At 37.8% G+C, this 12851-nt stretch overlaps 1 protein-coding gene across 3 annotated transcripts in view; it reads right to left on the bottom strand.

The window, feature by feature from the left end:
• The window catches only part of ttll5 (tubulin tyrosine ligase-like family, member 5), a 58987-nt gene extending 46673 nt beyond the window's left edge, over window positions 1-12314 (bottom strand). Inside the window, exons 1-12 of one of the 3 annotated variants that reach the window (XM_081722342.1) lie at window positions 12221-12314; window positions 11030-11159; window positions 10640-10746; window positions 10286-10368; window positions 9340-9446; window positions 8833-8963; window positions 8608-8690; window positions 6533-6602; window positions 6341-6425; window positions 4545-4646; window positions 3892-3983; window positions 3550-3657 (exon numbers count right to left, since the gene is read on the bottom strand). In XM_081722342.1, coding sequence (XP_081578468.1) covers window positions 3550-3657; window positions 3892-3983; window positions 4545-4646; window positions 6341-6425; window positions 6533-6602; window positions 8608-8690; window positions 8833-8963; window positions 9340-9446; window positions 10286-10368; window positions 10640-10746; window positions 11030-11159; window positions 12221-12299 — 1177 coding nt within the window. In that variant the 5' untranslated portion in view covers window positions 12300-12314. The other 2 variants (XM_081722344.1, XM_081722343.1) reach the window with 2 other exon arrangements.
• Between the last annotated feature and the right edge of the window lie 537 nt (window positions 12315-12851).

Below are 12851 nucleotides of genomic sequence, written 5' to 3' on the forward strand. Positions count from 1 at the left end.
TTTCTTTGGCTTCATACAGAAAAGGTGAAGGAATGAAGGTTTGAGATGAGCAGGGGGTGAAAAGAGAACTGTGATCAACGGGGAGGAAGAGAGTGGATTGGAACAAAAAATATTTAAAAGATGCAGGGAAGCAGGGGCAGGGTATACATTTAGAAATCTGTAAAGAATGGTCATTCACTAGAAGCCCTTGAGTGTTTCGGCCTGTTTTTAAACAATCATCTTTTTAGTTTTAAACATTTTCCCTTTTTAGTCTAATTGCTAACGTGACATTATTGCCTGATGTAAAAGGTTGCGTCAGTGGACGGCCGGCGCTTTTTCATCATTGCGAGCTTAATTTGAACTTCAGAATAATATACCTCTTTTCAGCTACTGTAACTGAACAGTATTCCTGAGTGTCAGAAAATGGCTATGGGAGTATAAAAACAGAGGGAGCAACAGCAGGGAAGATGAATTGCAAGTCAAGCTCTGTAAAATGACCCCCGCCCTGCTTGACCAAAGCAGTGTGTTTTTGTTGGACGAAAAGCATATCTTAGTATCTGTACATCTGGTCAAAGATCTTTCCACATCTCTCTTCTCTCTGGTGATTTTTTTCCAATCTACTGCTATGCAAAATAATATATTTAAGACACTAGTTACACTGATAGTAGGTTTATATGAAGAAATAAAAGATGAACCAGTAACACACACCTCAAAATTTCCTGTTTCCATTTTGTTGTAGTTGCTGAAACATCTGGTCCAGGAAACTAGCATTCACTAGCATTTTCATTTTCAGCATTTGGCAGATGTTCTCACTAGGAATTGAACCCATGACCCTGGTGTTTTCAGCACCTAGCTTACCTGGATCAGATATGTTTGTTGATGGAATAGAAACAAAATGTGAACTGGCTGAAGGTCCCTCTGGCAAGAGATACCTTTATGACAGATTGAAATTATTAACTGGGAATGCAGGATCTTTTTTTTTTCCACTGTTCCATCATACAGCAATGTACTGTAAAGGCCTTAGTCCAGGACTGAGCCTAATATGTGCCCAGCAATCAGTCTACATAGTGTTTGTATAAGGCACTTCCAAGAAGCTTTGCAGGAGACAAAAGAGAAAACTCTTACAACTGTAAGTAATAATTAAAGTGAACCCATTATGCTTATTTTCACATGTTCATAATTTTATTTCTTGGGTCTAGTAGAACATATTTACATGATTCAATGTGCCAAAAATATTATTTTTCTCATACTGTGCATCAACCTCTGTCTGAAACACTCTGTAAGAGTTCCTCTCTTTAAGACAACCCTCCCCAGTCTGCTCTGATTAGTCAGCTCACCCACTCTGTTCTGACCGATCAATTGACAGAGTGGTTCCTCCACTACACATGAAAAAATACCAGGGGCATTAGAAACTTAGCTAGCCATTTATCAGAAGCCTCTTGTGGATTGAACCCGTAACAATACAGCTTTTAATCATGAATCCAAATCCACACTTGAACATTGTTCAACATCTAATGGTCTAAAAACATATTTCCAAACAATTTTAGGTAAAAGTGGGCCTGTAGCTATTTAGCCAAACCATGACAACTCAATAAGATTAGTTGTCAAGTCAGTCTTGTTAGCTAAGAAACCCACACCTGAAGCCCACATTCTGGGTCAATGGCTTAGCTAGAGCCAACAACTCCACACTTGAAGTAGCTACCTTGTCTGCTTTAAAACATCAGAAATCCACAAATAAAACAGCATATTTACAGGTTATGAATCGAAATCTTCCACTGGGCCACACAAAGTAAGAGGTGCATTCAGTATCGAACTGCAAATGGTTTTTGAAGCAGTCAACCATGAAGTGCTGGGCACACAGTAAAATAATTAGAACAACAGAGGGAACAGTGGTAAAATTAATTTAAGCAACTTGTTGCTTCAACTTGTCTTCTTTGTGGTTCTACCTTTGGCAGAGCAAAGTGCACAACACAGAAACTTCTCAACATGGCCACAAAATTTAAACTCCACCTGGCCTTCAGTATCACTATGCATTGTCTGAGGGCATGTCAAGCTTGCCAGCAGGTGGGCAATATGGAAAGTGTTAAGAGATTGCATCATCTTGTAAAAAACAAAATGGCTGAAATTCCAACATGGCATTTCAGGCACCGGAGAAAAGCAGTTTCTTTGAAAGAGACCGTCACCCTGTCATGTATGTTTGGCTTTGTAACTGCATACTGTTTTGTAAGTGTTTACATGCACAAAAAGCTACATAACACACTAAAAGAAAAGGAAAAAACAGAAAAGCATAATAGGTCCCCTTTAAGTTTTGTTCAAGTGGAATTGCACAGAACACTCATCACAGTGCACATAACACTTATAACACATCATATTATTGTTGGGCAAGTTAGTCTATCATATAAATCGCAAACTCACGTACCTCTGCCGATGCTATCATTCTCTGGTTTACAGTGTTAAAGGGGACCTGTTGTTTTAGTATGCATATGGATATTTTTTGGCACCATATTCATATCTAGCCAGATCTATCACATTCCACTGACGTCTGCACCTGCATGAGCTGCTCATCTTCAGTCATGCACTATACTGAACTGGACTTGCCTCATTGCCTGACTATTAACACACGCACACACCCACACCACCATATCCTTACTGTTTAGACCCACTAACAGCCCAGACATGAGAGAGAGAGAGAGAGATCTTCATGCAGGTAATTTTCAGATACTATAGCTTAGAACTGGTATACATCATTGACCATATAGATAACCAACACCTCCAAGGGAACTGTTATGTCTACAAACATGTTACAGTGCTAAAGAGATGACAGATGGACAGAGGAGGGTGTGAGAGAGAGAAAATTAAATGAGTAGAAAGACACAGAAGGTGGGGGACCCTGGGAGGCTCAGTCAACATTCCTTCAGCCCATTGCAATTCCATTCCTTTAGATTTTTGGAGGGATTGCCAGAGCTAGAGGAGGGTGAAGAGAATGCCAAGGAGAGCAGCAGGGACTAAGAAAGACAGTGTGCCAAAGAAAGGGAGAGTGAGGGAAGGAGCAATTAATGCCAACACCAACAGAGGTAATGGCTCTAAAATGCAGTTCACACAAGCATGCTCAAACACAGGCTTTGACATGAAAGAAAGCACTGGAGCCTTCAACGGTTAACTGTTGCTTAAATAAGGTTAGTAACTTTGACTAAGAATCTGCCACAAACATATGTGGCCCAGAGATAATAAAACATTTTTTTTAAAATTCATATATATATAATTTATTTTTTTTTGGGGGGGGGAGATAATATAGATACAATAAATATACAAATTACTAGAAATAATATAGATACAATAAATTCTAACAAGTTGCTATAAATCTCATTATATTTACAAAATTTGCAAAAACTAATTTGCAAAAACTAAAAATAGAAAATATGTTCCAACTCACCTCAGCAGTTAACACCTCTTAACAGCACAGAATAAAAAACTGTTGGCCTGCCTACATGATGTATAACAACCAAACATTGCTGAGATATCAGCCACTTTTATAGGCACAATGTAATGTCAGCAGTAAAGAGAACATACCAAAGCAGTTGTTTCTGTGGGGGACAAACATCTTGCAGGCTGTAGCAATCTGCATCTCTGCACTCAGCACAGCTTTAATGATCAGGTCTTCTATCTGACCCATCAGCACTGACACACAACAGGGAACAGAGCTAAATCAGTCACACAAGAGGAGTTAAGAATCATATTCTGTCCCACTTGCAGCATAATTCAAGTTTCATTCTAACGTGATTCTCAGTGCAGTCTGAATAGTCCAATTCTACAGCATGAATAAACATGTTTCACAATCCACAAATAAATGTTAATGTGCTTCATAATACTAGAACAGGTGAATGTGATATAGTGATGTTTGCATCTACTCACATGTGGTATCCTTTCCTTCCTGTTTCAAATACCTCAGCATTGCACTCATGCTCCATTTGTTCCCATAATCCTCTACTTCAGGGTCATTGCAGCTGAAAAGAAAGAAAAAGGCCCTCAGTCTCTGGCTCTGCCAAAACAGCACTGAGAAATGAGCACAGTGCAACAATGTTGACATGATTAGCAAACAAGGGGATTATCTCACATCGGAGGATGCATTCCTTCTCCTTTTGGGAACATGGAACAATAGTAAGTGATGATTTAAATATTTTTCAAGACAGCTAAAATCTTTTCCAATTAGTATTACATTTATTTAATGCTGCTCCATAGGGCCCCCAACAAAGAGATAAGCAGATCTCATACAGAAATGGGAGCTTTATGATGATAATATATCATTAAAATGACATTTTAAATTGACAACTACATTTACTGATAAAATAAGCCCTTATGTATAGAGTATGACCATTAGCTTTTGATACTTATATTCCGTTTCCTATAGATGAAAATCAGTGCATTTGACACGCCATGCACTGATATACAAATACCCTTATGTTATAATATGCCAAGCCTAAATGTAACTGCAGCAAAATGTGTTTCCAATCAGCTTTTATTTCAGCAGAGAATAAATTCCTTGGAAAAGTAAACAACCACCTCACCTGACATAGTCCCTGCTCTTCTTGTTTACACTGTAGTTGGTGAGGTGCATGAACTGATTCTTGATGTTCTTCACAGCATGATCATACTTTACAGTGGCAAATCTATAGTGTAGGCACACAGAGGTACACTCATGTGAATAAGAGATGTTCTAGCATCATGATTCACCAGGAATTAATAGCTAGATTTTCTTCAAGGGAAAGAGCGATAAAAATGTATAAAAAATGTATAAAAATGTTTCCAGTGCAAAAAGTATGACTACCTTCCATTACCTTACATCACCTTACATTAAAGCTAAATATAGAATTATCAAAAACATTTGATTCAAGCATGTAGTCCAAGCTAAATTTATCCAACAAAATGTTCTTGTATTCTTATAGATAATTATCTATAAGAGAATGATTTGTTCATATGCACAATGTTGTTTTAATATAAGAAAAGGAAATGGTTTGAGAATACAAAGACAAGCCATCTATGGCACTGAACTCCAAAAATTGTAAAATGAAAAAGTATGATGGAAAATTGTAAGAGGTGAGTTATGAATGCATTTCAAATACTTTTAGCGATTAGCCATGTACTGTTAAAAGACATCATCTTTATAAATTAACAGTCACACTAACTCTCAATCAATCGGAGAAAGAGTCCAAAAATCAGAGCTTGTAAATAAATATTTATATCATTGTTTTATTTCACGAAGTAAGTCTGTCTTTTGAGGGTATAATACTGCTGTATTCACAGGGTGGTCACCACATGTGAAATAATAGAAAATTCCTTGGCATAGGGAGCACCTGACTGCCTGCAAAGCCACTGGAATGTCCAAGATAAAAGTTGGATTCGGAATTCTGCCAGGATTTATTACAGACAGTTAATAATAGTGCGCGGTGAAAATAAACTAGAGCGTCACTCTGTGAAGACCAACCTTGGGCCAAGGCTAACAGGGACAGGCCAACCATTTTATACTTTTATACTTGCACCCCACTTTATCTGACCTCTTAGACTCCATCAGCCACACACAGCCAATATATATCCTGTTCCCACTATTCATTTTCCAAAGTGACTTGGACAAACGGTAACAAGACATCTGTATTACACAGCCAGCAATTACAAGCAGCAGAACTTGTATATGACTTTTGCTTACTGAATATTTCAGGCATAATGACAGAACAAGGAAGATAGCTAACTGGTCTTATCTGAGAACTTAACAAGGGACATAATCTGATTGTGGAATTCAAATACACCACTACAGTTTGTGAATAGCCCATGTCTTATTCTTAATGTTATATAATTATTAATCAGAAGGACAAGATTTCTTTCTACTTACAATTTTATCATAGCACACTGCACTCTTTTTAGTGCACTTAGGAAAATAAACCAATGTAGATTTGTCCAAATTAACCTGAAACATTCCTGCTGCCATCTAGTGGTTGTTCTCATGAGAAGAACAGTTTTTTTAAATGCCATCTCTACCTGTGCCAAATGACTGTCACAGCATTTAACGTTGCAGTTACATGTTATACTTATGAAGCTCATGGCTCATGCAACACAAGCAACTCTAAGAAATGTGAAGGAAGACAGGCCCAACTAATACTGGTTCTTGATAAGATAGTGGCTCCTCCAAGATACTGGCTAACATTTTGTAATGCAATAACATGGGAGACATGAATACAAGCTATAAGCATGCGGAAAGTACACCTTGAAAGCAGAATTGCATTAATTCCGTAACTAAGTAAGTAAAATAAAAATTACTTGTCAAAAATGATCATTTAATTTCTGTAAAGAGAAAAAAGACAAAGCTCACCTGGCAAGTCCCTCTTCATAAATATAGATGATGATGGGGTCATAGGAGGTCACCAGCACATACAAACGCACATCAAACTTAAATTCTGCAGGAAAGAAAGTAGATTAGAAAGAAAAGAAAAAAAAACAACAACTTAGTTTAAAAAAATGTGTTGCTGCTAGTAATTCTTTTCCTTTATATTCGCATGCTCACCATCAATCACTAAAGGATTGCTAATATATCTTGACACAAGGATGTTCTCATCCAGTGGGATCTGGCTTGGCTGGAAGAGACAAAAAGAAAAGCAAGAGTCAGAAAGTTTTTGTCACTTTGGTATCACGAAGGTGCAAATGGCTTCAACTTCAAAGACTATAAGAATCCCCACCCACCCACAACTTTCATGCTCAGTTCTCGCTTCCAAGATTCACCCTTGGTTGCAACTAACAGTTTAAGAATTCCTTGTGTAGAGTGCTCCTGAACGTCTTTTGTGTTTTCTTTGTTCAAAACTAATAATCTGAAATAAATGTAATAAGAGGGTGATATCTTAAAAAACAGCAGGCTCTTTAAAACTATGCAAATAGCTCCACACTTAGTACAGCTTTGACTAGTGAAAATATACATATGTACACCACATGTGATCCTAATAAAAAAACATTTCACATAAAACAAAGTAAACATAATTCAAGTTAACTAGCTAGCATTGTAAAAAGGCTTTGTCTCTAAACTGTCTTAGATACTAAGACAGACACAACATGATAGTGTGGTCATTAGTTCATAACTATGTATATCTCTACCAAAGCAATGCAACATATTCCTGTGCATGAAATTTGTTGCAGGGGAGGGATGTTAGAAAAAGAGGCTCATAAGATGATGCTACCAACTTCAGGTCTCGCACTAGATCACAGCAAACTGACATTAGCCATTCCTCTTTCCAAATATCACTGGCATTCTTTCCACCTTTTCTTAAAGACGATGGGTGCTCCATGCTATGGCCAATGCTGAAAACCAAGACAAACTCTGCCAAGGGGGAATGCCTCAATGTGTTCGATTTATTCCAATGTGCATTAATGTTTATGAGACCACATTTGTTCTTGGAATCACTAAATTCAACTTCACTTGATTCACAAAGACATCCAAACAGTCAAGGAGCTAGTTAGTGATACACTAGTTCAATAAATGTAAACAGTTGGCCATGTTCAATAGTAGTTAACCTGTTGAAATATAAATAAAATTGACAAATTTTGCAATGACATGTATGCTATATTTAATAATTGGAAAACAAATGTAAAAATAAATCAATTTTGATTTTGGTTCAGCTGTCTGGCCAATTCAGCTAACATCTTGGCTAGTAGTTTAGCAAGTAAAGTGATTATCAGGCAGATATGTATTAAATTATTAGGGGTGTAAATCTTTGCCTTCACAGTGACTCAGTTTAGATTCTTTAGGCAAAAATTCAATGAAATCAAGTCATCCCAATTTCACCACAATTTTTGTTTTGTACGATTCAGTATTTCCCAAAAATGTGACTGAAGGAATATAATACAGGAATTTAACAGAATGTCATACTTTTGTCACGGCACGGCCCCCTCCTGTGTGGGTGTGTATTTGTCTCTCTCTTCGTCGTCATGCCCCTCCCTTGTTAACCGGTTCATGTGTCACAGCTGTCCTTCGTTATCATCCTTGGTAATGTATGTATTTAAGGTCCTGTTTTATGATTGTCCTTTGCTGGTGTTTAACCTTGTGTACGCTGTGCTTCAGGTGCCCTGTTGAGCTCTGCCTGTTGTTGTTGTGCTAAAACCTTTTATTGCATGCGTCTTGTCTTGTTAAGGCTCAGTGTTGTTCTTCGTGTTTTGCTTTCGTTTCTGTTGCAGGTTAAATAAATGTGTTTGTCTGTAAGACAATACTCGACTCAGCATCCTCCCTCTGCCTCCTCACACCATGACAACTTTAACACAGGTAATAAACACCATAAACCAAGTTGTATGCTCTAAAGTTCATTTTTTAGCATTTGAAAATGACCTGAGAATTTTATTTCCCCCAAAAACTAAGGCATGCATTATTTTTATACCGGTTTTAATACAATATTATTATAACAACTGTTATAACATTCAATATCAGGATGCATCAATGCTTTTTTTACATGCTTGTGAACTATAAATCAGAGCTATGATAAAGTATGACTAGCATAGCTATTTAAAAAAAGAACAAAAATAAAGGAAAAAAAGGAAAAATTTAAACAATCAACAAAAACATGCCATCAGCTGAGGTGGTCCATGAATTTCACTTACACTGCTGACCAGGTAGATACCCCGGCCTCTGGAGGATGCCACGGGTTTGATGATCCATGGGCCCTTGTCCTTTCCAAAGGAGTCTACGGTTCAAATGAGGATGGGGAGGAAGACATTAAAGTGCAACAGCAGAATAGATGACCACAGGGCTTTCACACTTTAATATGTTCAGCATAAGTGCAAAGCTATACATGCGACCAGCGCTCACAGGGCAGGAGCACTCACTGCAGAATTCTTGGTATTCTGCAGGAAGCACAAAGGTCTGGGGCACGATGTGGAAGTTTTGAAAGCCATGTGCCTGCTGCATCCGCTGGATGTTTTTGTAGAGCCTGTCTTTCCGCGTCAGCTCATATGACCTGGAAGCAAAAGCAAGCGTTGACCGTAAGAATGGAGCTGTGAGATCAATGACTAGACTGGATGGGGAATATAAACCCTTGTAATAACAATAAGGCAGTTCATCTCAACCAGCATGGCAGGTTTGATCTATTACACCGTTTCAAAAAGGCAGCCTTCCAAAAAAAATCATCTGAAACTGCCAATGAACACATACTGGAGTGGAAGGCTAATTCTGCAGAAACTCACAATGCTAGCAATGAAAGTGTGGCCACATTTGCAGTAATGAATACATGTATATGTGAACACAGAAATGCATAAAACACCAAAAGTTCTAACACTGTTTTTTACCATGTAGACCTAGTAGAGTAAATACAAAACAATAAGAGATTAGTGTACTTAGGGAAGTGGTTGACTTTCTGAAAGTCCTGAAGAGTGCGAAGCAGGTAAGTCTTAAGATGGGAGCCAGTCCACATCAGGTTGAAGTCATTGCTGTTTGGGTGGACCTAAACACAGAAAGTGATTGTGTTGCACAATTATACAGTATGTACAAAGTAATGCATCAAGCTTCGACTAAAGACAGTTTACCAGTCTTTAATACATTCTTAAGCATTTTCTTATTTTCATGAAAATGTTTACATTTTAATCAAAACACCCTAAAATCTAATAATATCCATCATAAACTTGTTTTCCCCAACTGAAACACTGACCTTTCCATAGCATAGACTAACTATTCCAAATTGATGCCCCTCCCCTTGCGCTCTCTCTCTCCCTCTTTTTTGTGGAGGCAGATTTGGCATAGTTGTCTGCACTGGCTATGAAAAATCCAGATGTTAGCAATAGAAGTTTATTAAACCTTGGCTAAACTGCTGCGGTGGTAGACACTAGCCTTGCCTTTGATGATGATTTTAGGGGAAGTCCAGCACTATTGAAGTGAAATAAAATGGGCATTAATAGTAAGTGCTCAGATGGTGTGATAATGGTGCAAGCACTCCCTCATGAATCAGGATTAGAAATTTGGAAGCCAGTCACTTTGCCCATTTCCAAATGTGCATTCTTGAGCTTTGACATAGACAGTGTCAGTTGGGGGGGAAACAGGCTCCATTACTGTATTCTGTTTCAGGAATATGAGAGCTATTCAGTGTGGTTGCTGATTTACCCATTTTGAATCAAAATTCTTCTATGAATAGAGATAATTGTACAATTAACTATATCGAAAAAGTACAAATGCCTTATAGCTACTTCAGTTAATGAAAACTCTCTGTTGTATAGAAAAGGCTTTAAATAAAAACTGTGAAGGTCAGGACAATATAACTGGAACTATTGTCAGTGCATGATGCTCTACCTCATGGAATCCATGATTCACAAGGATGCCCCGCACAAGTCGGCTCTCTGTGCGCACAATCTTGAAAGTTAAGTTATATTTTTCTACCAAGACAAAAACTTAGTTACAGATCTTTCTTTATTTTCAATCTTTAAGTAAATAAACAGTAATGAACAAGAGTAACATAAAAGCATTGATGCCATGCTCACATAAAGTAATGAAGACCAATTATAAATGATTATCCAACACTATAAAAAACTGAAGAGCACCTAGCAACTGATAAAACATTAAATCCATTTCACATGAAATTCATATCCTAGGGGCACGTCTCTATTAGTTTAGAACTGATAAAAGCTGCCCCAATATGGTCAGTACCTCCCACAGCACAAATATTTCTATCTTTTGACACAACAGCTTCAGCATGGAAGAGCAAGACAGGGATCTTCCTACAAATACCACTCCAGGCAACACACAGACGCTCCCTAAGGAGGTTGGGGGGGTAGGGATGAGGGGAAAAAAGAGAAAAAAAGAAAAAAAAATATGTCTGTTAAATATGGTGTTCCCCAGGGGTGTGCCTTAAACACCACCTGCAAAAATATTATATTTTTAAAAGATCTGCAAGTGATGACATTTTAATGCTACTGCTTTGATTAACTTAAAATAAACTTGTCATCAACACAGGCCTAGTGTTTTTATCATCTTGAGCAGTGTCCTTGTCACTAGAGTGATCATTTGTAAGACACGGTGAGCCGCACAGCCACTTACTCTAAGTCGTCTTCTGATAGCGATTCAGAATCCTCTTTATCCCGGGTCACAGTGGGCATTTCCACCACAGAGATGGAAAGGATCTGCTCGAGGTCAGCTAAATGTAACTGAGACAGCACACATCTCCAACCTGTAGAGGCGTATCAGAACAATTTATCTAAAGTTAAAATAGCGAACTATTGCAACGTTAATCAATAAACATCCAGTTGCAATCATTAATCCATAAATGAATCCATTTGTTGTGTTTCTAAATTAATCTGAATTATTTTCAGAATAAATATAACCGTTATTACTAGCTACCGTAATTATAGGTCACTTACAACCTTCAACAATAAGAGTTTTAGCTTTTATCCTCAAAGTATTATACAGACTTGTATTTATTCTACATTTTATAGCAGCAGCAAGATAGCTGGGATAAGTTAAGATCCGCTTAATAGCCAGCGACACTTAGTTAGCTAGGTTGGCTAGCTACTTTAACCTACAGCACTAGCTAGCCACTGTTTCACGAGTTCGCTTGTAAGAAATTGCAAGGAGCTACGTGAGCTAGCTAGCTTAGGAAACTGTCAACCTCTGTAAGGCAGTAATAACAAAGTACTTAAAGGGAGAATGTCATTATTTACATTAGCTAGCGATAGCTACCTGAAATACGTTAACTAGCTAACATAAGATAGCTAGCATTCTCGAACATTGTGTAGTTAGTCAGCTGGCTAGCGTTAGCTAGCTAGCTATCTTAAATAGTCCGAAAGTCACAATACAAACAAAGTAGATAGCGAGCAAGTAACCCGCACAGTCAGAGAGCTTTAGCTTGTATAATTATCAACAAATTTTACGTCTTTCAGTTATAGTTTATGATCTTGAAACTTTTTTGATTAACTGACTGGCTCAATGAATAACCAGGCTAGCTTTAACGTTCGCTATACATCTAGGATATAAAACTGGAATTAGGGTTAACGGTTTAGCTACCTAGCTAGGTTAGCTAGCTAGCTAAAACGAGCTTAATAAAAAAAACAATTGGATAGCCTAGCTAACTGCCCGACTTCCAGTTCAGATTAACAAAGACTTGTTCTTGATTAGCTTAATATTTATAAACCTACCTTCGTGTGGAAAAAAATACAGGCAAGAGCCCAATATTTTCACAGGGGAGTAACCACAGGTGAGTGATGTAGGCTGGCTAGCGTTACTTCTTCTTACCTGAGCTGTAACTACAACAACCAACTGGCAACCATCTAACTGCGCATGCGAGATATTTGTAAGTTGCCGGCACTAGCATAGCTGTGTTTTACGCATCTTTGATGTTTTGCAGAGAGCTGTTTCGCATCTCAAGTTGTTTGCATAAGCATTCATGGTGCGGCGAATGTTTCTAATTTGGCAACACTTTCTATACCTATTTATGAAATCCTTATATCAGCGGAATGAGAAAAATAATGGTCACGATAGTTCCACGAAAATACATTAGTTTACTAAGTAGTGTTTCCGTTTCAAGTTCATTTGTCTTGTGCACATTACATGTACGGCATTTGACGCTTTTATCCAAAGCGATTTATAACTATTACTGAGTACAATTTGAGGAGCCAAACAGCGGCAACTTGGCAGCAGGGGGGCTTGAACTATCAATTTTCTGATTACTAGTCGAGTACTTCAACCACTGATCTTGAAATACATATACTCAGATATGCTACAGCTGTGTTAGGACATACACTATACAAGAAGGGGAAAGGAAAAGAAAACGTATGTACAAATACAATTACGTATGCAAGAAAATACAGAAAAGTGCAGAATATATAGGGCATAGAAGCATAATCTGGACTCTGCTGTATGTGCA

Source organism: Electrophorus electricus, chromosome 10, assembly GCF_041902795.1.
Source record: "Electrophorus electricus isolate QZ-2024a chromosome 10, ASM4190279v1, whole genome shotgun sequence".
In the NCBI taxonomy this organism is placed as follows: domain Eukaryota; kingdom Metazoa; phylum Chordata; class Actinopteri; order Gymnotiformes; family Gymnotidae; genus Electrophorus; species Electrophorus electricus.